General features: G+C 39.9%; 1 protein-coding gene across 2 annotated transcripts in view; it reads left to right on the forward strand.

Moving 5' to 3' along the window:
- The window catches only part of LOC101154774 (fibulin-1), a 33,707-nt gene extending 7,814 nt beyond the window's left edge, over positions 1-25,893 (forward strand). The window contains exons 4-17 of one of the 2 annotated variants that reach the window (XM_011475891.3): positions 1,936-2,089; positions 2,510-2,572; positions 2,671-2,757; positions 2,952-3,089; positions 4,024-4,161; positions 4,526-4,669; positions 5,664-5,789; positions 5,883-6,008; positions 6,695-6,814; positions 6,895-7,026; positions 7,120-7,243; positions 11,170-11,315; positions 12,426-12,566; positions 24,950-25,893. In XM_011475891.3, the coding sequence (XP_011474193.1) occupies positions 1,936-2,089; positions 2,510-2,572; positions 2,671-2,757; positions 2,952-3,089; positions 4,024-4,161; positions 4,526-4,669; positions 5,664-5,789; positions 5,883-6,008; positions 6,695-6,814; positions 6,895-7,026; positions 7,120-7,243; positions 11,170-11,315; positions 12,426-12,566; positions 24,950-25,089 (1,779 nt within the window). In that variant the 3' untranslated portion in view covers positions 25,090-25,893. Of the gene's footprint in view, positions 1-1,935; positions 2,090-2,509; positions 2,573-2,670; positions 2,758-2,951; positions 3,090-4,023; positions 4,162-4,525; positions 4,670-5,663; positions 5,790-5,882; positions 6,009-6,694; positions 6,815-6,894; positions 7,027-7,119; positions 7,244-8,051; positions 9,138-11,169; positions 11,316-12,425; positions 12,567-24,949 lie in introns of those variants that run through there. The other variant, XM_011475893.2, reaches the window with a different exon arrangement.
- The last annotated feature ends 209 nt before the right edge of the window (positions 25,894-26,102 follow it).

Genomic DNA, 26,102 nt, shown 5'->3' on the forward strand with positions numbered 1-26,102 from the left:
ATTATTGGAAGGAAGTCTTGAGGAAAACAAATGTATGAATGAATTTAAAGATAGCATCAGTCATTTCCTCAGCACTCTGAAACGTGCTTGAGGGATCTTTTCTAAACGTCTGATATTTTTTTTTTGATCCCGGAGCTGCTCAATCTAGGACAGGGTAAGACCAAAGAAGCACACTCATAGCAAAATAGTTTCTGTTTCAGCTTGGAATGTCTATGAAGACTCTCATTCATCAAGGTTGGTTCCATAGTGGTAGGTTCAGGGGCTGTCATCTGGACTTAGTTTTAAAGTTAGAAGACGTTTCACCTCTTATCCAAGAGGCTTTGTCCATTCTGAATTAGCTGGTCGAAGAGCTGGAATATATGCGCTCATGGGGGAGGAGTCAGACCTGAAACTGGATGGTATTGTCAACTTAGCCTACATGGTTTCAGGTCGTTAAGAGTCCTTTGTCCTCAGCTGGGGGTTGGGGAGCCAGTGACTCCCTCCCCAAACTGGTCATCTCTTTCAGCTATTAACTACCCAGGTGGAACTGGTTCGGTTTGTTTGGGTTTCAGAACACTGCCGTAGATGGATAGAAGAATAAATCTGAGACCACCATTCTTATTAAGAGAAGGTTTATCCTTCTTGACAAAGATGGTTTCTTTCACTCCTCGCTCAAACCATCCTTTCTCTCTGGCTAGAATTCGGACTACACTGTCCTCGAACGAGTGGTTTGTGGCCTTCAGGTGGAGGTGCACTGCAGACTCAGGTCCACTTGGGTTGGCTCTGCGATGTTGGTAAAGCCGCTTGTGTAAAGGTTGTTTGGTTTCTCCTATATACTGTTCATTGCAGTTCTCTTTGCAGTGGATAGAGTACACAACATTACTCTGTAGCTAGGAATTTTGTCCTTTGGATGAGCCAGTTTTTGTCTGAGAGTATTAACTGGTTTGAGATGAACTGGGATGTTATTTTGTCTGAAAATCCTTTTTAGTTTTTCAGACAGGCCTGAGATATAGGGAATTGAAATACTGTTCCCTTTCGGCTCTTGTTCCTTCTTGTCTTGTTTTCCTATATGTTGGGATCTGGTTAATGCCCAGTTGGGATATCCACAGGTTTGGAGGGCTTGACGGATTGGAATGTTTGTTGTAGCATCTCACCTCTACCTGCTCTATTTGCTTCTTAATGCACTGATAATAACTGATAAAATGCCATAGATTTCAGATTGAAGAAGAGAGCAATGTGATACCATAGAGGGTTGCTGTCAATGTTAAAATTGGAATCTATTATCTTCATAGTTTTTAAGTAGTTGATGTGTTAAGTTAAGCGGTTAAAAGTGCCTCAAATGCAGCATGTGTTAGTGTTACAACTGATTTGTAACAACCGATTTTTTTTTTACTGTAGCTTCTAGAATACCCTGACATTTGACGGAAACTTTACAATGTACAATATTACAAGATTTGAGGGATTTTTCTCTGGAAAAAAATATTTTGACACATTCATTTGACAAATTCCGTGAATAAACATGCCTTCTGGCTTAGTCAAGAAAGGTATGATGTCTGATTTGGAGCTGCATGGTGTTGTAATGGTTTTTACTCTCACCTCACAGCGAAAAGGGTCCTTTCTGTGTGGGTTTTGCACTTCCCTCTTGTGCATGTGAAGGTTTTCTATGGGCATTCCCATTTCATTGGTAACTCTAAGTTGCCCCATAGGTGTGAATGTGTGATTGTGTGGCCTTACAATGGAATGGCAAGCTGTCCTCCTTCACCCTTCAGTAGCTGGGTAGACTGACCCGACCAGCATTAAGCAGGTTTAGAAAACCAAGGAGGACTTAAAATCTAATTTAAAAAAAAAAAGATGATCCACTAGATCTGCTATATTGACCTTCTGCTGCACCTGCATTGTCTTCGTTTTTGATGGAACGTGAGCTCTTGGATACAATGTTTTGTTCTGTTTTGGCAGATGTGCTGCGACTGTTGTCTTCTGGGAAAGGTCATGAAAGAAATGAGCTTACCCTGCGACAAAAACCTCCCTGTGAGCCACCAGTGCAGCGTGGTGTCCCAGACCTGCTGCTTGGAAGAAGCATCAGGAAGCAAAAATCCTGTGGATCCTAAATGTGAGTCCATAAACAATGCATTTGCATCAACAATGCAAAGCATTTAGAAGGAAGAGATCCCCCCAACAAATGCTGTGCTGCACTGCCCCCTAACGGGCACATATAGGATTTGCCTAAAACCTTTATTTGCTGTGGAGCTGAATGCAAGTGAAGGCAGAAAAGGTGGGTATTTTTATGGAAGGAACTCATGAATCAGCATAAGGATGAAACATTCTGTCTAAAAATATTACCATAAAGGATTGATGTGATTTCTTTTATTGGGAAATGTTTTGCTCAGGAACAAAACAAAACAGTACTTGTGTCAAATGAATCAATATTTGAAGCTATTTTACTGATTGGAAAGCAGTTATTGGATTATAGCAATATTGAGCAGAAGCATTTTAGAAATGGATTGATTGTCTTATCATTTCCCTCCGACAGCGCTAAATATGGATGAAAGCAGCAGCAATGGAGATAATTCAGTGCTGAGCGGTGAATGTGAAGGTAATGTGCGCTAATCAGAGAATTGGGGTTCTCGAAGTTCTTCCATTTTAACTGCCATAAAAGTCACCAAATAGGTATTGTTGTGTGCTGCTCATCAGGGAAGTGTGCTCATCTGTGTTTGAAGAACAACACTTGTGCCTGTGTGAAGGGCTACAGACTCAACTCTGACGGAAAGAACTGTGATGGTAATTTTTCATGTTCCTATTTACCTTCATTGGTAAGCAGATTTGACAAAGTACAGACACATAAAAATAGATGAAATTAACCCTGTATTCAATATCCTAAAAGCCTAGTACTGAGGTATGACAATATTTATGCATTTTTGTGTTGCAGAGGTTTGATTGTCCTGTTTCCTGTCCTCTCGTTTCCTCCACCTCAGACATCAACGAGTGTTTGATGGGTCTCAGCGACTGCCGGGCCGGCGAGCGCTGCATCAACACCGAAGGCTCGTTCCGGTGCCAGAGAGAGGTCAGCTGTGGGACCGGCTATGAACTCACCGACAGCAACAACTGCAAAGGTCAGTGATTCTGACCCCTTTGTGCAGGGAAGCACTCACCCAGTTATTGGCAAAGTGGGAGCTCGAGGGTTCAAATCCAGGGTCAGATCACACTAACGGCTCTAAAATGGCCTGCCTGCTTGACACTCAGATTATCAGGGGTTGGATTAGGAGGTTAAACCATTGAATGGTTCACAAGTGCAGGAGTGAGTGCAGCTCAGCTAATAAGGGAATAAGTCAAATTCTGAAAACACATCACGCACATTGAAATGTGTAACAGCTAACAGGACTGTCTTCGATCATCTTTTGATCTATTTTCAAAGTGTTCCCAGTGGTTTTTTTAATTATGATTATGCCGCTTTTAACCAAAATGAAAAAAAAACGTGTTCTTTTCTAGAACATAGAAAGAGCGGCAGTAGTTCATCAGAGATTCTCCTCTGAGTTGTGGCCGGCGCTGCTGGCGCAGAATAAGCCGACCCCCCTTCCCATCATCCATCTGTTTACATGCTCTCTCACTAGCTTACAGTCCCTCACAACCCCAACCTATCTGTGCAACAAAAATGGCAAGCAACATTGCAGCTATCTAGCCGTGCAGTTTTAAGCCAGATTTCAGCTCAGATAAGGAAAAAAAAAGGTGGTTTTATTCATCCAGAAAGGGATGCATCGGAAAGGAGCTTGTGGCATGCCGTCGTAGCATCTACATCCCACTTACAAACTTTTTCAAATGCTGTTTTTTCATCGGCTGAGAGGCTGTGATTTCAATAAAGAAATCTAAAAATATCCAATTTCAGGTTTCATTTTCTCTATATACTGTATCATGAGAAAAGCTCCACAAGAACATGTTAAAAACACTATTTTTATGGACGTGGGTCTCTCACTTATCCTCCATATTTCTGCTTGTATCGACAGACCTGACATTTTGCTTAGTCTCACTTTGTTCTGTGGCTCCATCCAGATATTGATGAGTGTGAGACTGGCATCCACAACTGCGGGCCGCAGTTCAACTGCCAGAACACCCAGGGCTCGTTCCGCTGCGTCCCCAAGGCTAAGTGTGACAATGGTTTCATTCAGGACGCCCTTGGAAACTGCATAGGTAAGACCCGTCACAGCAATAATATCACAAGACCACTCAAAAAGTTTTCTTCTTCTGTCAAAACAAATTGTAATTTTCTTGTTTTTTTCCTTTCATTGTTTTCTTATTGCACCCTCTGACTTTTTATATATATGTATATATATATAACCAAAGCTGTTTTAAAACAACATTTTTAGGTGTCAGCCTCTGGTGAACATGCTAAGACCTGCAAATGTTTTCCACATTCCTGAGAGAATTGACTTCATGTTGTTAGTAAAGACCTGAAGACCTCCATATCATTACTCTTTCACTAAACTCAAGCTTTGCTTTAGAGAAAAATAATATGTTGTGTTTTGGCTAATAATAACCTTTATTGTGTTTTTAGATATCAATGAATGTGTGACCCTGACAAACCCATGTCATCGGGGCCAGATCTGCGTCAACTCTTTGGGCTCGTACTCCTGTCAGAGAAATTCGGTGAACTGCGGTCGAGGATATCACCTAAGTGAAGACGGGTCACGCTGTGTTGGTATGAATGAAAATCAGGAAAATCATTCTACTGTTCATGACTGCTGAGTTACTTTTTATTTTTTTGGTTTTGTCCAAATTCCTTCACTACTTAGTGCATTATACAGTGTTTTTCCATTTTTGGGGGGTTTCTGAATCTACAACTCCAATATTCGTGTGAAAAATTACTTTTACATTTCTTTCTTGCACATCATCCAAGTTTTCATCAAGTTTCAACACACTGGATTCATAAGAAGTCTTTGTAAAATGTTCATATTTATTAGGTTTTTACTTTAAAAAATGAATGACATCATATTTGCAATTAAAAAAAAAAAGGTAGCAAGCCCGGTGTCCAAATAGTTTTTAAAATCGAAGGCACTAGATAGTCCCACCCTTTTTTAGTTAGGGAGTAGGGAGGGAATTCAGACATAGCCAATATTTTTGATATTTTTGTTTGATGTAAACGTAACATTAAACAATCTTTTTTTCAGACATTAGCAGTCACCCTAGACAATCAACTGTTGCTGCAAATCAGTTTGACACTTTGATTTCAAAATCATTCATGAACAATTGCAGCCAACTTTTCTCCCCAGGAAAAAACTTCCCCACATCAACCTCTAGAGGGCATATAGAACTGAAATTTTGCAAAGTCTGGAAAATTTTCCAACAGGCAAATTTGAATAAAGCAGAAATTACGTTTCATATAACCACATTTGTATAGAAAAAAATTATGGTGAAATATTCCAGCTAGCAACCCGGTCATAGTGTCATAATGGAATGCTAACATATTAGGGGAATTTTACATTTTCCAGAATATTTAATGGAAATGGAACAGATTTTCTCCTCTTATGCCAAAAACATCAAGCAATTATTTAAATGTTTTTGCAAACCTCATATTTAATGGATTTGTATTGTGAAATTCCAAAAATGATGAATCTTTATTCACACGGCTGTGAATGTGAAGCATTTAGTGGTTAGCAAAAATGCGAGGATGTGTTTTTTTGTTCTCTGCTCAGACATTGATGAGTGTAAAGGCTCTGAAGAAGTGTGTCCAGGCCACGCTTGTATCAACCAAGTGGGCTCCTACCGCTGTGAATGCGCAACAGGCTACAACTTCAACAGCATCTCTCGGACCTGTGAAGGTTTGCAGCTCTTGTGTTGCTTGTCCATTAGCCGAATACCTTTTTCTCTAAATGCTTGAAAGTTTGTTCTGTTTTTCCTTCTTTTCTTTTCAGATGTTAATGAGTGCAGGTACTATCCTGGCCGCTTGTGCGCTCACAAATGTGAAAACACTCTTGGGTCATACAAGTGTAGCTGCACCTCCGGCTTCAAGCTGGCCAATGATGGCAGGAATTGTGATGGTAAGGGAGTTAGGGAGTTAATGTAGGGCAGTGTTTTTCAACCTTTTTTGAGCCATGGCACACTTTAACCTTGACTAAAATCCCGCGGCACACACCAGCATCCAAAAATTCAAAAAAAGGAGAAACTCATAGTCTGTATTGATCTACAGTCCTTCCACAATCTCACATACATTTTTGTGATAATTGTGGCAGAAAAAGCTGGAAGTTGCAGCTGTTTTCACCTAAAAGATGTAATAAAAGTTAAGTTAGAAGATTTAAAATCTATTTGATGTGTATTCGTTGGGGTTTCAAGACGTTTAACAACTAAGACACATTGTGCTCTGAGACGCTGTCACTTTAACCCAATGCATCATGGGAGTGTGAAGAGCCGCCGAACGCAGAGAGATTAGCATCTCTGAGCTTCATTGTTTTGTTCACTTGTTCCACGGTCTGACACCGGATCCCGTGGAAAGCTACACCACTGAAGACGAGCTCTAGCTAATAGTTTTGTTGGAACTGAGAGACTTTACGAGCAGAATCTGAACAAGGAAGTGAAGACTGTAACCGCTTCTGATTGGTCAGACTGATGACGTGTGATTAAGCCTCCAAGAATGATTGGTGGAGACAGTTAAAGGGGCGGGATTTTTCCTTTGACCACAAGGAGGCGTTGTGATTATAGTTCCTTCAATGGTCCTTTCACTTTCCAGATGTGAACGAGTGTGAGACAAATCCCTGCAGTCAAGAGTGCGCCAATGTGTACGGCTCCTATCAGTGCTATTGTCGCCGTGGCTACCAGCTCAGTGACATAGATGGCCTAACGTGCGAAGGTAAATAAGACTGTGATTTACAAAAATGAAAGCAAATGACACCAAAATGACATCATAAAATCTGTTTGTTGTCCCCATAGACATAGACGAGTGTGCCTTACCCACTGGAGGCCATATTTGCACCTATCGCTGTCGCAACACTCCTGGCAGCTTTACCTGCATATGTCCTGCTGAAGGTTACACCTTAGCAACAAATGGGCGCAGCTGTCAGGGTAGGAAGTCATTCGAGCAACGTGTTGTTACAAACTTTTAAATATTGGTATGTTTTTTTAAGATGTTGAACAGATTCTATTTTTTTATTGCAGATATCGACGAATGTGCAGCAGGAAGTCACACATGCACGGCGAATGAGAGCTGCTTCAATATTCAGGGGGGATTTCGATGCCTCTCTTTCGACTGTCCGAATAACTACAAGCGTGTGGGGGAGACGTGAGTTTCTGGCTTTTTTAAAATACTTAACACAGGAATGAACTCTTAAGCTACGGATACATGTGACACTCGTTCAGGAACCCCGTAAATGTACATTTTTGAATGTGCAATTATCCCATGGTGTTCACACTGGACACACAGGGAGGGGCTTATTTTTCTACTGCTTATTAGCTCATGTTTGCCACCTACAGTTGGAAGAGGCTTGGTGTGAAATGTTAAAGCAGTGCAAATCTCACCAATCTTGCTTCAAATTTTTTTCCCCATTAATTAAAAAGGACACCATCCATTGGTCACCGCCAAATTAGAGTCCTTGATTTGGTCAAAATTTCGACCTGGTTTAGGTTTTAGTGCACATTCACTGGCCGCACTTTTTGTATGTAAAGCCCAAAAACAGTCATAGAAACTTGCGTAGCTGCGTGTGAGCGTGTTTACATAGACTTTTCATTTGGAAGTGGCCGCTTGAACAAGGCCTGCGTGACCGTAACTGTACAGGAAGGTTTTATCTAATAACAGTGCACTTTAAGTCCTCATGTAAGATCCTGCATGATCAGTGTACTCAATGACAGCTGATCTGGCTGCAGCATGTTCTCTTGTGCTCAAACGCACATAAACATTTTTCCAGTTTCAATTATGTCACCGCGAGCAACCGTCTTGCATGTTTCCACACATGGAACTTGACATTTTGATACAGAGAATGTTCCTATCACTGCATGCCATGCACGGCAAGCAAAATTTACAGCCTGTCTCTCTTTTCTTTGTCTGTCTGTGGCTCGTGTGTTTCTTGTTGTCCGCTGTCCTCTTTTTGCAGCCGATGCGAACGCTTGCTTTGCACGGACTCTGTCGTGTGCCTGAACATGCCCGTGAGAATAACTTTCTACTACCTCACCTTCACTACGGACATTCCCGTCTTGACCAACATCTTCCGCATGGGCCCCTCACAAAGCGTGGCTGGTGACGACATCCAGATTGCTATCACAGCTGGCAACGAGGGTGGTTTCTTCAGGGCAGAGAAGAGTCCCACCGGTGGGGTGTTGTCAGTGGCAAAACTCATCAAGAAGGCACAAGACTTTGAGCTGTCTCTAGAGATGAGGCTGCGACGCTACGGCACACTCTCCACATACCTGGCCAAAGTGCTGGTTTTTGTTACAGAAGAGCTACCTAAACAATCTTACCTTGATTTACAGTAACTAACTACTCCTTAAAGAGGGGATTTGTCACACTAATAAAAGATTTTTGCAGAAAACATAAGAATTTTAAGAAGTTTAACATTTAATGACTTGTTGATGGGAATTGATACTTGATTTGTTGATCCGTAAATTTTAAAATATATTTTTTATCCTTAATCAGCATTAATTGGTTTAAATCATGCATTTTTTTGTTTTTTACGTGAATTAAAGTGTTTTATTTTATCTCTAAAGGACCACTTTACAACATTGGGTGAAGCAGTTAGGCATTTTTATATTCGCCACTGTAGGTGGCGCCCTCGGTTAGACAAAGGTATAAAATTCAAAGAGCCCAAGTGCATCTGAAAAGTGCATCTGTCATTTTATAGCTGCATTAGATAAATAGTTTTCCATTAAAACTGGTTTGGAACGGTTAAGGTGGAACAGTTGTTTTTTGGTTGAATCAAATGCCGTGAAGACCTTAAAGTCTTTCTCACAGACAAGCAGTTTTCCTTCATTTTTCTCATACAGTTGGAATCCCTTGTAATAATGATTTTTTACACTCATATTTGAAGTTTTCTCGTGTAAAAAAATGCCGTTTTACAAAAGAAAAATGACTTAAAACTTGATCCACCTTAATTTTTCCATTTTTAATTGATACTAATGGCTTGTTTAGAATTTATGTGCAAAAGATGCCCCCCTTTTTTCAATAAATTGACTTAAAACTGAAATTTGGAAATCTTTTCTAGTATTTTTCTTCTAGGCTATTGTTCCTAATTGTTATTCCTTACAGAATATTGCTAAAAAAACTCCATACATCTAAATTAACTATGGTTTAGTCGCACTTCCCAAATGCCAAAGACCATTCAGCACATCTGTATTTTTAAATAGTAGAAAATTTTCATCCACATTTCTTTGGCTCTCATTGAATTCAATAATTGATGCATAGATTTTTTTTAACCTAGTGTTTAGGATGATGACAGATGACCCAAATCATGAAAGTATAAATAGTTGGTTAAAATATAAGGCTGTGGCTTTTAATAACTGTAAAGTCAGATGAACCAGGTTCCTTCTGTACTGAGCTATCAGGCCAATCAGAATAGTTCCTCACAAGGATTTCCTTAAACTAAAAGCACAGCAGTACGCAGGAGTTTTTTCCTCCTCTCTGACATTGAGTTATGGGGCTCTGGGCTCTGGCCGGTGGTCTGAACAATTTGCGGTCCAGCAACATCACCGCACACAAAATGACTGATGCCCTGCACTGTTTGTGTTGGGGCGTTATCAATGTGCAGACTATAAATAATGATTACCAAAAAAACATAAAGCCCAAAGCTTGACCAGGCCACTTTCATCCAAAAGGCTGTTTTTCTTTCTGGTCAGAGTATTGGGGTTTTCCTTGTGGGTTGGGCCATGTGAGGACATGAAGAAGAGGTGCTCATGTGCATTGTGGATTCACAGATGCATGCTTGCATGGATGGATTCACACACAAAAGATGTAGTTTTTTAGCCGCTAACCATCGACGCCTCACCTACCACTCCGCTTTGAAAATGACATAAGAGGAAATGTTTATTTTCTCCTTCTGCATCAGCAGCTTCACCTTATTCTCTGGAGCCCCTGTCTGGTCTTTCTGCCGCTCAGGTCGTGGTATTATAAACTAGAAGAACATTTTGTGGGTTTGGCCAGGGCCAAAGTAAAACTTGGACCCACCCGTTAATCGCTAATTACAAGCCCCTACCCAATGGCGGCTTGACTTTTTTTTTTGTCAGGGGATTCTCTCCTCACAATCCATGAAAGGAGCTCTGCAACCTAAACTGGGCCCAAGGCTTTGAGGTCAGCAGATAAGTCCCCAGAGGAGCACAGGAGACTCACATGTGGCTGTGTGGCAAGGCCCCTTGGTTGTTTTTTTAACCCAATATAACCATATACAGACTTGTCCTCTCCGTGGAAAAAAAAACCCGTGGGTTTGCTAAAGATCACGTTTAATTCATTCTTATCTTGCTAAAGATAAAATGCTGATCGCTGAGGTTGTTATTCCTTCAAAACACTACAAGACCTTGAGAAGTGATGCTCCAGGTGGCATTAGTTTTAGGAGCCAGATGAGGCCCTCCATTCTCTCCAACCTGTCACTGATTAGTCTGTGGAATAAACAAAGCCCTAAATAATAGGATGAGAGCTGCCCTGGGGAGAGGCTGGGGAGTTGTCTAGTCATGTTGCTCACAATTTAGGAGTCTTTTAGAACACTCCCCTGCCACATAAATCCTCTTCAAGAGATTATCAGACGCGAAGCTGGGGATGCTCGGCAAATCCAAATATTTTCCTGAGCAGGTTATGGATCATTCTTTGTGGGTGTAGTAATTCATTTTACACACAGCTTGAAATAGGCCATCAGAAAAGAATCAATGTCAGCGCGAGTCTCCACAAGTTATGAAGTCTGGCTGTGGCATGTGGCATGCGTTCTGGCCATTGTTGATTTATTATTCCTCCAAACCACACAGAGTTTGATTATTTTTGATGCTGAGTGTTGTATCCAGCACCCCTGTCGTCCAGTTCAGACTGTTTGTGGAGCAGCTATTGGTGGGGGGCCCCCCATTGCGTTTTAATTATGCTCCGAGCTAAACTCAAGGAGGCCCTATTGAGGGCTTTTAACCAAAAGCGTTTTCACTTTGGAGGCTTTAGACGGACAATGCCTAAAGGTCAGAGGTCGTGTATGCTAGTGATCCCCTGAATTTTGTGGAAGCGTATCTTTGGTTTGTCATCTTTAGATCGGCGAGGATTCAAGGCTCTGACACCATTCGCTGCTCGAAATCCTGCCAGCCCAACGACATCGCGTGTGTTCTGGATCCCATTCACTCGGTGTCCCATACCTTCATTTCACTGCCTACCTTCAGGGAGTTTGTAAAACCAGAGGGTAAGTGGAAGTCCTTCTTTGGCTATATCATACATATGGATATAGTTTACTCTGAAAGGCCTAAGAATAGCATGATATATAGGCCCTTTAAAACTGAAGTTTGCCACTCTGGAAAAATGTCAACTTCAGAGTTTTGAATGACGAGATCAAGAACACTGGCTGTACAAGAAAGTTGTACTTTGACACTTTATTTACTTGAATTAATGTAAAAGAGATGTAACTATTCAACTTTTAAGCTAAAAACATACAAAGGGACTTGAAATGTTTGCAAAAACTGTAATGTTCCTTTTGAATTTTTTATGGACAATTACTCCAGTTGTTTTTAATTAAAAAAAGCATGTAACGTTTGCTGTTAGATCATTGGTAATGCAGCTCACATTATCTGACATATTTTTTTATCTGTTGCCATGGTGAATCCCTAAATCTGAGCTCTCCACTAAGAAGGGCTCACTCCTGTCCAGGTGGTAAATTCAAACTTGGCTTGATTCTGATCAAACTTTCTGGAACCTCGTCATCTTAGTTCAAGTCAAATCAATCAAATCAAATGTTACCACAAATACATTTAATCAAAGTCCCATAGGAAAATGGACCCCTCATCCATCCAGAACACAGCTGCAACTGCAAACACTGTCATTGAACAATTAAGTTTTCAAACAAATTAATAACCCTTTTCTGGCTGACCACACCACATGAAGATTTACCCTCTTGCTTTAGCAGGATACCTGACTAATCAGAAAACTTAGGGGTCTTATGATTATTTGATGAATCAATTTATCCAACCAGATCGATCTGTCTGAGATAAGTTGTTAATTGAATTGACCTATACCATTAAAATTGTAAAATAAAATAAATCCATTTAAGACCAATCTAGGCAAATACCTGTTGGATTGAATGATTATTTTACTATAAAGTAAAAACAATCAAGTGTCATCACAGTGGACAATTCATGTGTGATGGAAACAAAAAATGTTTGAGACATCATTACAGTCCATTATTATCCAAATTTGCAAAGTTGCAGTTGAGTCACGATAGATGATTCTCCAAATTATTAGTGGTTCAGCTTGAATAATCTTTTTTTATTTGTTTTTTTGTCTTTATGTTTTCCTGCAGAGATCGTTTTTCTGAGAACCACAGTTCCAGTTTACAGTTCCTATCAGTTTGGTGGATACGATGTCAGATTCGACATCCTGGAGGGTAACGTGGAGAATGCCTTTGACATCATCAAACGAGTGGAGAGTGGACGGTTCCTGGGTGAGCACCTCTTTACAAAGACAGCTGTAAAAAAGCAGTTTAAAAAAATACCCTTTAGGTTTTACACTTTCACATTTTCAACAGAATTTGGATTACGCCAAGAACCAGTTGATTGGCTTTTTCATAGCCAATGGATTAATGACTTCCTGCAATAATAATAAAGTCCCACTCCGATCATCTTTTGATCTATCATAATAGCGTTTCCAGTGGTCTTTTAATTATGATTATAACATGTTTAGCCAAAATAAAAGAGCCTGTGTCATTTTTCCAGGACAGAACCACCAAAAATACACATTTGAACAAAGTGGTTATTTTAAAGATTTGAATTATATTCCTTATCACTACCTGTGCACTAACAGCCATTCTGCAGAGGTAGGAAAGGAAAATGTCTACAGTGCCTTTTTGGGTGGCAGCCATTTTTATCTGGTGCTGCTGAGATGAACAGAGGCTTGGCTGAGGGAGGATGAGGGCGGCTGCAGCCTGAGGTTGAAAAAATGTTGGGTCTGTCAAAACATTTTGTTTTTGTTGAGTTCTGGCTGACTCTTACCATGTTTTACTGAAATAGTGTAAAAACCAGCACTGGCCTTTTAACACAGGACTAAGAGAAAACACGGCTCCGTGGTTAAATTTAGATCTGTAGTACTAAAACTGCAAGTCATCAAATGTAATGACATTTTTAATTATTTTTGCTTTGCATGCAATCTTCCTATAAACATTAAATGTTGCAGATTTTACAAATTTGAATCTTTCATTATAAATATACGCAGAAACAACCACAAAGGTTTGCTTATCTTGTCTTGTTTGATCAATTTTTGCTTATCTTGCGTTTACACTGAGCTTGGAAACATGAATTTGAGCTTCCGCTTCCAATGAAAAGTCTATGTAAACACACGTACATGCACATTTTCACATGTCGCTACGCAAGTTTTTTAAGTCCGTTTTAGGGCTTTAGGCAGACCAGCGTAAAAACTATATGCAAAAAAGCAAGCAAAAAAAAAACAAAACGTTTAGCATGTCTTTAAACGCGCCACACAAGCCTGGTGTGTACGTAGCGTCAGAATGTTGCAACCACAAGGGATTGTGAGAATATTTCTGCACTTTGAAACATGAAGGATGGTGTAGCCTTTTACGCTAAAAGAAAAAAAAAGAAAATCCACTTAGCATTGAAGAAACATCAAGCAGCTCTCATTGTGGCTGCCATTTACATCCATCTAGATCTAGCAAGAAATAAGTAGGACGGAAATTAAAATTCCTTTGCAAAAAAAAGTGCTACTGGACCACAAAACGTCTTCTTCTTCATCAAAACGATGGATGAAGGGATAGGCCCTCGGCATGCACATCTGTCTTAAAGTCTGAACAGAGGGGAGTACAAGGGGTTGTGGACCAGAGTGTGTGGCTGTTGCTGGTTAAGCCTGGATTGCGGGCTCACGCAAGTGTTCTTCCCTCAAACAGTTGCAGAAACAGATGTGTGCTTATCAAACATATCCAAATTCACACAAAGACATGGGAGAAACTGTCATACAGGTTGTAATAAATCCACAAAAACCTCTGAAGAGGTTGTTATAATTATGTTCTGTCCTGTAATAGTATGCTTTCATTGGAATGAACAATGGTGCATTTCTGCATGAAAGATGAGCAACATTTTGTAATGCATCATTACCTTTGAATGTCTGTGTGAAGGCAAACAGAGGGCATTTAGGTTAAATTACCTACTAATAGCAGTGTTCATTTGCAAGGGTTATCTGTGTGCACAGAATGCAACTGCAGACTCAGTGAGGCACAGCGCTTTAAGTCAATGACAGAAAGGGAGAGAAAATATGTGCAGAAGTAATCCTGGGCCCTGTGCTTCATGTGGTTGAATGTATTGTTCCATTTCCCCAAGCTAGGCCTCAGTGTCTCGCCGAGCATTAGAGCACTTAAACCGACGACCACATAAAAGGCTTGTTTGCGAGGAGCCACTTCTCTCTCAAACCCTTCAGATGCTTATTAGATGCAGCTCTTGTACTTGAGCACCAGTTACCCATCGCTTCTCTACACTGCGTCCCTGTGTGACAAAGTCTTTCGCTCACTGACTGCTTGCTGTAAAGTTAGGCGTCCATTGAGCGGCTTCTGCCACTGGTGCTTTGGCCAGCAGGCGCTTCTGTTGCGTAACTATTGTGCGAGCCTCGCTGACGTGTCACAGAAGGAAGCTTAGTTTCCATTATCTCCAGCGTCTCCAACTGTGGTGTTATAACTTAGGATGTGAATGGCAGCAGACTTTGAGACTCCAGTTATGAACAAGCATGTGAACTCGACTTGACAAAAGAGACCATTGGAACTCATCAAATTCTGTGGCTGAATTTCAAGCATTTATAATTCAGTGGTTCTGCTCCGTTGACTTGCTGTTTCAAAACACACAGAAATACACGGGATATGACAGCAACACTACTCTTGGTCACCCGTTGCTTTTACCAGCACAGCTACATGTGGATGACAACCATGACTGACGTCCCTTGGAGCTTTCACAACATGATCAATCAATTGCTTACAGGTTCCTTTGAAACACTGAGCAGAACTGCAATTATAGGGAACAATCAAACAGTGAGGTTTGAGGCATCTTTACAACATCATAACAGCAAACACTAACGGCTTGCTCATGCTTTATCAATATGGGTTGTAATGACTAATCAACTTATTCGATGAATCGGTTTACATTCCTGCAATCGTACCAGAGTGATCTATCTGAGGCGAGTTGCTAATCACATCGAATAGACCTCTACCATTATGAAATCCCTTTAGAATAAATAAATCGATTATGTTCATACTGGAAAATACCATTTGGATCGAGGCACAGTAGGCTTATTCTACTCTGACATAAAAATGACTTAGTGACATCACAGTGGACAAGATACATGACCATACAGTGTGGTATAATGTTCTATTAATGTTAAGGAACTTTAGGAAACTAAAACGTTCATTATTATTTACTTGTTTGTACACATATTTAATTTACACTTGATTATCTTGCAAGAAATACCAGGAATCTGGAAAACTTCACCGGCACTGTTCAGTACCAAGATATTTATCTCTGAGTCACACTGGTTGAAGTTTTGGCTAAAGATGTCCTGAATCAATTTTAAGTCAGTGAATCGGATTGTTCAAAATCAACCAACTTCAGCTATGAATCGTATCAACAACAACAAATTACGATATGAGTCAAATCGTTGTTAAAATGAATTGTTACACCCTTATTAGGGCTGCACGATATGAGGAAAACTTGCGATATGCGATATTAGTGATCAATATTGCGATAACGATAAATTTGCGGTAAATAAACAAATAGAAAAATAAACAAAAACATCATTCCCATTTCATTGCAACAGTTTAAAAATTATACTCCAAATGACCCTCATTGACATGGGGGACAAACATCTAACATAATAGGCCTCCATCTGATTGGTCAACAATGGGAAGGCGTCCATCTGATTGGTCAAAGCATAAAGGGATTTATTTGATTCGTTAAATGCTTCAAGCTGCCATAAGATTGTTTTAACACATTTTGGGTTTGCGATTTATTGCGATATTCTCCGTCTTTTGCGATATGCATATTGCAGAGCTGGATATTGCGATAACGATAAATTTGCGGTATATTGTGCAGGCCTAACCCCTATGAATAAAACGTTGGCATTCTAAGTGGGTCGGTGGTTTTCATAAAGCAGATCTTAGAACTATTGATTCTGACAGTCCGTAGGTGGATGGATGAGTCTTTCAATGAAAAGTACAGTTTTCAATGAATCGTTTTCAATAGCTTTGTTTGATTTTTCTCTTTATGAAATTCATTCAGGCTGATCTTCTACGTCTGTTTGCAAAGAATTAAACCACTCCGACTTGTGTTGAGCATTTTTATGAAAAAGGTCCTTTTATGGTGATTAAATGCTACGTTTTTTGCTAATCCTCTTTTTAAAGTGTAATGAACAGTACAATCAGTGCTGTGGAATCAAACAGTCATCCCAGGATAAACCATCTGCTGAATTCTTTTTAAATTAACCTTCTTCAAGAGTAATTATTTGTCAGGAAATGACTCTATCTTACCACTTAGCATTGGTGTTATCATCCTGTGAGTGCGCGTGTGTGTAGAAGGGTGTGCAGAGAAAACCAAAGTACTTAATCCCATCTCCCTGGAAAAGACGATAATACAGTGTCCTCCATTCATGATTCATGCCCATCCTCCAAAGGAGTTGTAAATCTAAGATGCCACGTCTAAATTCCATTCACTTTTCATGTGCAGGTGGAAATATGCTTTTGCGGTTTATATTCAGCCCACAGAATAAATATCTTCTGCGCTGGTGTTGACAGTCAGAACAGAAAAGAGGGAATGGGACGTTTTGTCTGTGTGCAGGTAGCCGCAGTGGTCAGTTCAGCACTCAGCAGTGGCTGGTGGAATGTAGTTCTTCAGTGAGAGACGTGACAGGTTCCGAGTTTGTGGATTCATCGGAAAGTAGGTGAAGGTAGCCATAGAGATAAGCAGAGAAAAAGCTATCTGTGGTATGAGTGGCTGTCACTTACATGAATCACAAGAAGGCTGTGTCGGCCCCACAAGAGAGCGCCAAGCCCATGTGGAATCCTTGTCTGGAGATTTGTACGACTAATCAAAACAGGGTCTTCTCCACCCAACAACCTCACAATCAAACACACAACACTCTAACTGGGTGGTCCCCCTCAGTCAAATGCAACGACAGGAAGACAGTAAGGCACAAATGTCATCCTCACAGAGACAATTACACAGTGTGGACATATTGCTCCTTATAAAACTGTCTACATAACTCAACATATGGCACTTATCTCTTTTCGTCTGGTTATAGGTTTAATTTATACTTATCATTACTACATGCTTTTAAACCCCATGTTTACTGGAAAATCTAGTTCTGTTTGGTTAACTGTTAAAGTTACAAACCCAATGCTGATTTAATCCATTCCCTCAATGTGAAATGCTATAAATTGAAAGGAAAGGATGTCAAAACTTATTAAAATAATGTGTTGTTTACTCTATTTCCAAGGGTCCAGAAATCTAAGAAAAGCTGTTTTCTGTCTCATGTCTTTTCCAGTTACTGTACACTCAGGTCTATTTTATGCCTCCTGGGTATGGCTTTGAAAGGTTACTTGTAATGCAGTGTAAAGGTTGTGGTAAAGATAATGGTGCATGTTATGTCATCTCAGCTGCTCCAGCCCACAACTGTTAAACCATAATACCCAAGAAAAGAACAGACCCATGTCCCTGAGGCCAGTTTTTAATGATGTCACTGCCCAGTCAGTGGCACCATCCAACAATGGATGGGCTGCTTGAAAGATCAGTAAAGATGACTCACCGTTAATTGACCTTAAAACAATGTACTCCTGCCTTACCGTGCTGTGCATGGATCCTGGCCATTCTTTGGAGCAGTCAGGGTTGTGTTTGGACGTTTTGACCTGACCAACTGTCCATGTACCAGTCTGAAGACTGTAATCACATATCCCCAAGGGGTCTGTGTACTCCCCTTGGAAACTGTTAGTCATGTTGTTGTGTTAAGTGACTAGAGGAGTATATTACATGAAGCCACAATGAGTTATTTTGAAAGAATGCTGGGAGTGACATTTGATGTTTTACTAAAAATAGGGGTCTAACGATTCATTTGAACATCATAATTAGTGGTTGATGATAAGATTCATAGTTAGTATTTGTTTATTTTGAACCATCCGATTTGATCAGATTCACTGACCTAAAATCGATCCAGGATGTGATCATCTTGCAAGATAATCAATGTAAATTAAATATGCCGGGGACATGCCGTGGGGGGGGGTAGCGACTTACTGATGACAGACAGAATTTGCGCTCAGTGTATTGAAACATGCATGTGCAGTGACGTATGTATCAGATGTTTGATGTTATCAGATGTTATCAGTATGTTCGATTGGCCGTTCTGCATGTCAATCAAGTCCCGTACTTATCGGTGAGGATTTTGATTTACTGACGGATTTTTTAAAAATATATTTTTATTTATTTGATTATTCATCTTTGCTGGCCTGCGATTTACCGTAATATCCTTGAAGATCGACCAGTCGATCGCAATTGGGGTAATGAGCACCCTGGTCTAAAGTCTTTACTAAATTCCAAGTGTTGCCACACATTTGACTGGAATGATGCTTCATCATTTTTTGCTGCCATCACATGTGTTTTGTCCACTGTGATGCTCTTTGTTGTTTTTATTTTATAGTAAAGTAAACCTACTGTACCTCAATCCAAATGTTTTTTTTCCAAGATTGAAAAAAAAAACTTATTTCATTTTGAAAATATTTTATAAATATTTGTATATCGATCTGAATGCCTGAATCAGATAGATCTAGTTGGATCTTAGGCATATAAAGCAATTTATCGATTAAGTCAACAACAATTCAGCTAACTAGGAACTTCTTTTAGTTACTTTCTGGAGTTTTAGTCTTACCATCAATACAAGAAAAAACTTTTGTACACCTGTGAAAAACAGACTTCGTTTCAGTGGAAAATGACAAAACAAGACCTGCTTAAAAGCAGCAGCACAGACGTTCACTGCTCTTGGACAGTCACCAATGATTTTACCACAGTGAGTATGCATTACATAGCAACTGGTGTGCTATTAACATCCTGTGGTGAGGCCATTGCATACTTTTGATTTGTTTTTTGGTGTTAAACCCTTTCCTTTTAGTTTTGTGATCTACCTTTGCTAGCTGGGAGGTTAAAAACCAGAAAAGCCAGAAATTGCAGTTAACAAGTTACCCTTCAGTGTCACAAACCTTGCAGTTGTGACGTAGGAAAACTGCAGACAAGCAGTTTCCTCAACTTGTTTGGTGGGAGAGTCCATGCTTCACAGATGCATTTGTCTATAGTCTTTTCTAATTGATGGGGGCTGCTGTTGAGAATGGCAGCTTGTGTGATGATAGTTGTTGAAATTGTTAGGTTATCTTTGCACACAGTAGCAGTAAACTGGAAACTGGAAGATCAGATCTGCCATCTGATATGATTTTGCCACCAAATCAGCTGACAGGTTTGAAAAATTCCCCCCTTAGTTATTTATAAGAATCTCAGGTATGTGAGGGAATGAGCCAACAAGGTATGTGGTTGTTGGCCTTTCTCCTTGGGTTCACTGTGAGTAGAGTTACATAGTAGCTACTTTCAGAAGTTTATTCATGTAAAAAGAAAAACAATAGTTTATTTAACTATCATGATGGTAACAATAATACTTTCTTTCTAAAGGTTCAAACAAGACTTTGCGTCTCCAACTGGGTTTTGGTCAGTGAGAAATCAACCAGAATAGGTCTTTGTGTTAAAGGTTGCAGACCCCAAAAAAGCAAAACTTTAAAACTTTCTTAAAAGTTTTTTTTTTACTAAAAATCTTTTCATTTCCACATCACTTTACACTACACAAAATCTTTTAAGGGGCAAAGCTCTGTTATCACACCCTGTAAAACATGTTTTTGGTGGTTAGATTGATTTTCTACCACAAGCTCAAAGAAAATCTTTAGCTATAACAGACTTTCTGTTCCTGTGAGAACACTTATTACCCTAATTAGACCGCAGAACAAATTCACAAAACACTAATAGGCCTTAGACACATTCCACATACTGTCGTCTTTTGAAGCCTGTGCTTGATTTTGGCACAGTTGAAATGTGTGCCTTTGTTTTAAGTGTCGTGTTTTGCGGTTACGTTGTTTAGCTTCTTTTCACAGAATTGGCTTGAAAAGTTTTAGAAGAAAACTCAAATGATCCTGATTAAAAAGTGTTTTGTCCTCATTAGATGGAAGCCACACATACAGTTTTTTTTCCTAAATGTAACCACTTGAGCTAGTGCAAAGGACAAATAATGAACCCAGAGCTATTTAACCTAAACCCTAAATCCAGTCTAGTAAAATCGTTTTGGAACTTGAGGTTCTGTATTTTTCCCATCACATTTGCTTCATTAATATTGGGATGATTTATGCTCCAGTTACATTTTCTTCTCGTGCGATTGATCGTTTGGAAGCGATGAAATCCCCAGTGTGTGAAGACTTTTAGAGTCACCATGCAACAGAGTACCAAAACAAGAAGGGGGCCTCGTAATTGCCATATTGACATCTGGTCATGTCAAACTCAGAAAAGGGTAAAAAAAAAAGCCAAATAAAGTGACAATGAGAAGAGAGCCAACAGTTTTGATTTCTTTTCTTTTTTGAAGGGCTTGTCCTTCCTGGAGTTAAAGATGGATTCCTGGAGCAAAGCCTTCATTTTGGTATAGCGTGACTACGACTGCTCCTCTCCATCAAACACATGGGACTCATTTACCCTTGCAGGCCACAGTAAGGGTGCCACTAACACCAGGCCCCCACAGGAAGCAAAGAGAGGGGAAAAACAGGAATAAGTGACTGGAAGATCTGCCATCATACAACACCAGTATCCTAATGAATCATCAAATCTCTTAAAATGAAAGACCTCTTTAGAGACCCACTCCAATGAAAATTGTGTTTTTAACATGTTTTTGCATAATTTTTCTCATGATTGAAGACATACAGTACATAAAGGAAAATTAAATGAAAATTGCATTTCTGAGTACTTTCTGAGACAAATAATGGACATAGATATAGAAGCTACTACAGCTCCTTGTTCTCCCTGCTCTAATCCGCTACATCCATTTGTTGACGACTAGATCAATCTATGTCGCCATTTTTGTTGCAACGGTAATGTTAGGTTGGGGGTGTGAATGTCTGTAATAGCAAGAGAAAGTGTAAACAAAGGGATGATGGGAAATGAAGACCGGTTTACTCTACGCCAACAGTCCTGCACAAAACCCAGATGTTAATTTCTATTGAACTATTGCAGCTCTGCAGAAACTATGTCCTAGAAAACGACACAGGTTTTTTTGTTTTGTTTTTTTGCTAAAAACGGCATAATCGTAATTAAAAGACCACTGGGAATGCTTTTACAATAGATTAAACAAATTAGACTTTAAGCGAGACAAATGAGTCAGAAATAAGTCAGTCAGACTTTATTAACTAAATTTACAGTAACTCCAGAAAGCGTTCGAAACATGCTACATGTTTTCCGCGTTAGATGCTACGTTAGCGTATTCACAGGCCTGTAACTCCCAACCTTGTTTGCAACACAAAAAAACAGACTGATCCTGGTAAAACACACGTTCATGTGACTACGCTGACTCCCAACCTTGTTAGTAACGTAAAAAAAAAAAACAGTCCAACGCCGTTACATGATAGCTGTGTTAGCGTTGATTTTGACTAAAAATGATCGTGATTAAATAAAAAAACACTGAGAATGAGCAGAGGATGATTGGAGTCGGACCTAAACATGACTTCTATACGGAGAAGCTTTGTAATTTAGACTGAGTGAAACAATTATCCCTCAGCGGGATGAGTTCAGTTCTTGAGTCATCCGACTAATGACTCAAACAGAAACCCAAGTAAATAGGAAGAAGATGGTCAAAGGTGGTTGTGTACCCTCAGTAAACCCTGATGATAGCTGTTTGAACAAGCCAGAGCTGAAATGTCACCAAGCCCAGGCAGAAAAAGGGTCTGCTGACAGCCTGCATAAACACTGACTTCTCTCTCTGTAATCGCACATTCTCTTCGAAAGAGCAACCAATGAATTCCAAGGAAATACAATCATTCGTTGTTGCTGTCTGTTTATCCTTCATCTGTTTTACCATCTGAATTCTCCAGCAGATATAGTGACACAAGTGAATATTATTAGGGGACGTATTTAGAAAATACCTTTGGCATGTATTTCATGAACTACAAACCCCTGAAAAAATACTTGCTGCTTTGTTTGAGATTTTTTGTTATGACTCAAGGGGGGAAGGGGGGTCTAAATCAAGTGTCAATCTGGTTAATCCTAAAACAGGACCAAAATTAGGGACTTGGATTTGAGACATGGAAGTGAGTTGTAAATATGTCTGACAGGCAGAGATTAACTTGAGATTCTTTCTCACGGACTTGACATTTTAGAATTGAGACAAAGACAAGAAGAGACATGAAGGTTGGAATTTGCTGAAATATTTCTCACCAGATTTGGATTTTTGTCCAGATCTTGACTTGGGAATACTGACCAAAGCAAAGCCTTGGGACCTGATTGAGAATTTTTACCAAAAGTATGAGACATAAAGCCTTTGTCACAACTGCCCTTAAGGGTTGATACGGGCTGTCTGCAAATGAAAAATGGGCAAAAATAACAAGGTCACAGACTGACAGTATGCCCCTAGAGCTCAAATTTTCAATCGCATATTTTTTGCATCATTTTATTGCCATGTTATGAGAAACTGGTCATAGCAAACACCCATACAACCTGTAAGGTTAATAAGTAAGGGTGATAAAGGGGTTTCGTACAGAGTGTTCATTTTTTCAACTCCCACAAATCCTGAGCACTGGGCAAGGAGCCAGTTGGAGCTGTTCAAGTGAAAAGTGTGTGCTCCTAGCATGCTTCTTGTGTGCAGCCTGTTAGAAGTGAGACAATTCGGCAGTCTAAGCCAGTGTTCTTCAACCTTTTTTTGAGCCACGGCACACTTTAACCTTGATAAAAATCCTGCGGCACACCAGCATCCAAAAATTTAAAAAAAAGGAGAAACTCATAGTTTGTAGTTTGATGTACAGTCCCTCCACAATCTCACATACATTTTTGTGATAATTGTGGCAGAAAAAGCTGAAGTTGCAGCTGTTTTTTCTAAAATATCTAATAAAAGTTAAGTTAAAAGATTTAAAAACTGTTTTTTGTGTGTTTGTTGTTGTTTCAAGACGTTTAACAAGAAAGACTTATTGTGTGCTGAGACGCTGTCACTTTAACCCAATGCATCATGGGAGATGTAGTGTAAACATCCGCCGAACGCAAACAATGAGCTTCATTGTTTTGTTCACTTTTTGACACCGGATCCCGCGGAAAGCTACTGCGCTAAAGACAAGCTTTAGCTGGTATTTTTGTTGGAACTGAATGACTTTATGAGCAGAATCTGAACAAGGAAGTGAAGACTTTAATGACTTCTGATTGGTCAGACTGATGACGTATGATTAAGCCTCCAAGAATGATTGGTGGAGACGGTTAAAGGACCGGGACTTTTCCCTAAAATAGAGCTGTAGCTGCAGCTAAATCGCGGTACCGTCATTCTTATCAAAATGTCTTTAATAGAATCAAATAAACAAAGAAAAAAGTATTTTATGATTTTTCATATTCCTGACTACTCAGTGTTTTATCAGGGCCTGTTTGAAGTAACACAGAGCTGATATCCTGGAGATGGAAAATGTTTTTAGATCAGTTGATGAGGGCAATTGTAATGAAGATGGAGCGGAGCTAAAAAGAAAAGCTCTCAATTTACTGGCTAATCTTAGGTTCCTCCCTCACCTTTGTCAACCTGAAGGATAAGATCCCGGGTACAGGGGGTTGAAATTGGTTTTGTCCTCAGGGTGGATGGGCACTTGCAGGTTTAAAGCAGAGCTGGTTCACTCAGGAGGAGTTTGATGTAGAGCTGCTGCTCCTCCACATCAATAGAAGCCAGATGAGGTGGCTGGGGAATCACCTCAATGCCTCCCTGGGAAGTTTTTCTGGGCATGTTCCACCAGGAGGAAGCCTTGGAGAAGACTCAGGACACCCTGGGGGGACTATGTCTTTCAGCTGGCCTGGAGGCACCTCAGGGGTCCACTAGCAAAATTGGAGGACGTTTTGATGGTAGTTGGGGCGGCTGTGGTGCAGCGGTAGGGCAGTCGACCCATGATCATAAGATTGTAGGTTCGATTCCCGCCTTGCACGCCCATGAGTCGAAGTGTCCTTGGGCAAGACACTGAACCCCACCTTGCCTCTGGTGGTAGGCAGGCGCCTGTGTTTGGCAGCGGAGCCGCCATCAGTGTGTGAATGTGTGAGTGAATGTGTGTGTGACTGGGTGAATGGGTCTGTGACTGTAAAGCGCTTTGTCCTTGTAGGAAGAAAGGCGCTATACAAGTATACACCATTTAGTTAAGGTCTGGTAACCTTTGTTGGGCTGCACGGTAGAGCAGTGGTTAGTGCTTTCGCCTCTCAGCGAGAAGGGCCTTTTTGGTGTACCCTGCCTTCACCCAACAGTAGCCAGGTTAGGCTCTGGCAGTCCGGGGACTTTTATAAATATACCTCCTGTGCAATCCCCAATATAGGCCCACAGCAGGAAATTTAACAATTTGGGCAGCTACTGTCTCTAATGGAGAAGAAGCTCAACCTTAACACCCCAGACAACCCAATGCAGTTTGGGAAACTTAACTATAACTGGGCCCTCAAAGAAAAAATCTCTGGCTTAGTTTAGACTCAACACTGTCATCTTGCTTTTGATACCAAAGCCCAGAGTCTCCTGCTAAAGTCACATCTCATTTTATGTGTACTCTGTCTCTTTCAGGTGTTGTTCGCCAAGTGAAGCCTTTGGTCGGTCCAGTGGAAACTGTACTAAAACTGTCCATGCGGAACCTGTCTTCTCACGGTGACGGTGGTCAAAACATCATCAACGTTCACGTTTTTGTGTCAGCATTCTGGTTTTAGGAGATCTCTCCAGAATTAACTGAAGAGATTGAGAATTGGACTTGAGTTGCACGTAGGTCTTACAGGCAGAGACATTAAACGTGACTTAGGACTTGATGGTACACGTGAACAAAATCCATTTGTTTGTTTTTTTTATTTTACATCTAGGACAGCACTGCCGGGTCTTCAGATAAAAGCATTCTTTACAACAATTTTACACCAAGAATACAGAAACACAAACTTCCTATTCATGTGTAACCAAAAATTGTGTTTTAAAACTCAAGACTTAAGTTGAAATTAAAGCTAATGACTTAAGAATTGACTTGGACTTGTCCCCAAAAACTCTAGACTTGACTTGCAAAATGGGACTGGAGAGAGTTTTTACAAAAAACACAATGCACGTCAATGTTGAGTTATTGCTATTATTTTGGAAATTTTACTTGTGGTTGTTAAGTTTAAGGGATTATTTCTGATTAGAGTTGTAAACTTTATTTTTATTAAAAATTCAGAGGATGTTGGTCAATTTAGGAAAACAAATAGTTAATGCTATTATTAAATATCTTAAACGTTCAGACCTTTTTACATTATTTTACATTATTTTGCATATAGTGGCATCAACACATGAGGGTTTTTTGTAAGCATTTCTCTCATAAAGATGTTGTCTTTGCTGCTAAAAAGTCCATCTTTCTTTCAATGTACATTCTGTGTATTAAAGAATTGCTCCTATAATATAAACACAACATTATTTAGAACACTTGTCATTTGCATGTAGTCACTTAGTGTGTAAGTTATCATCAATGCTCATTAAATTTGCAAATGTCATAATCTAAGTGTGATCATTGTGCTGCAAAACCTCTTTCACTTTTTTGTAAGTTTTTTTTTGTCAACCCAATTTATTTATTGATAGGTAAGAACTTCTGATTCATTGAAAAAATATGCTAATGTCAAAGACTTTTGACTCCCATTGCTCTTACTTTTCCTCAATAGCAGCTTTTTTGAACCATGATTCTTTAACCCTTGTGCTATCTTAGATG

Source organism: Oryzias latipes, chromosome 6 (genome assembly GCF_002234675.1).
Source record: "Oryzias latipes chromosome 6, ASM223467v1".
NCBI lineage: Eukaryota > Metazoa > Chordata > Actinopteri > Beloniformes > Adrianichthyidae > Oryzias > Oryzias latipes.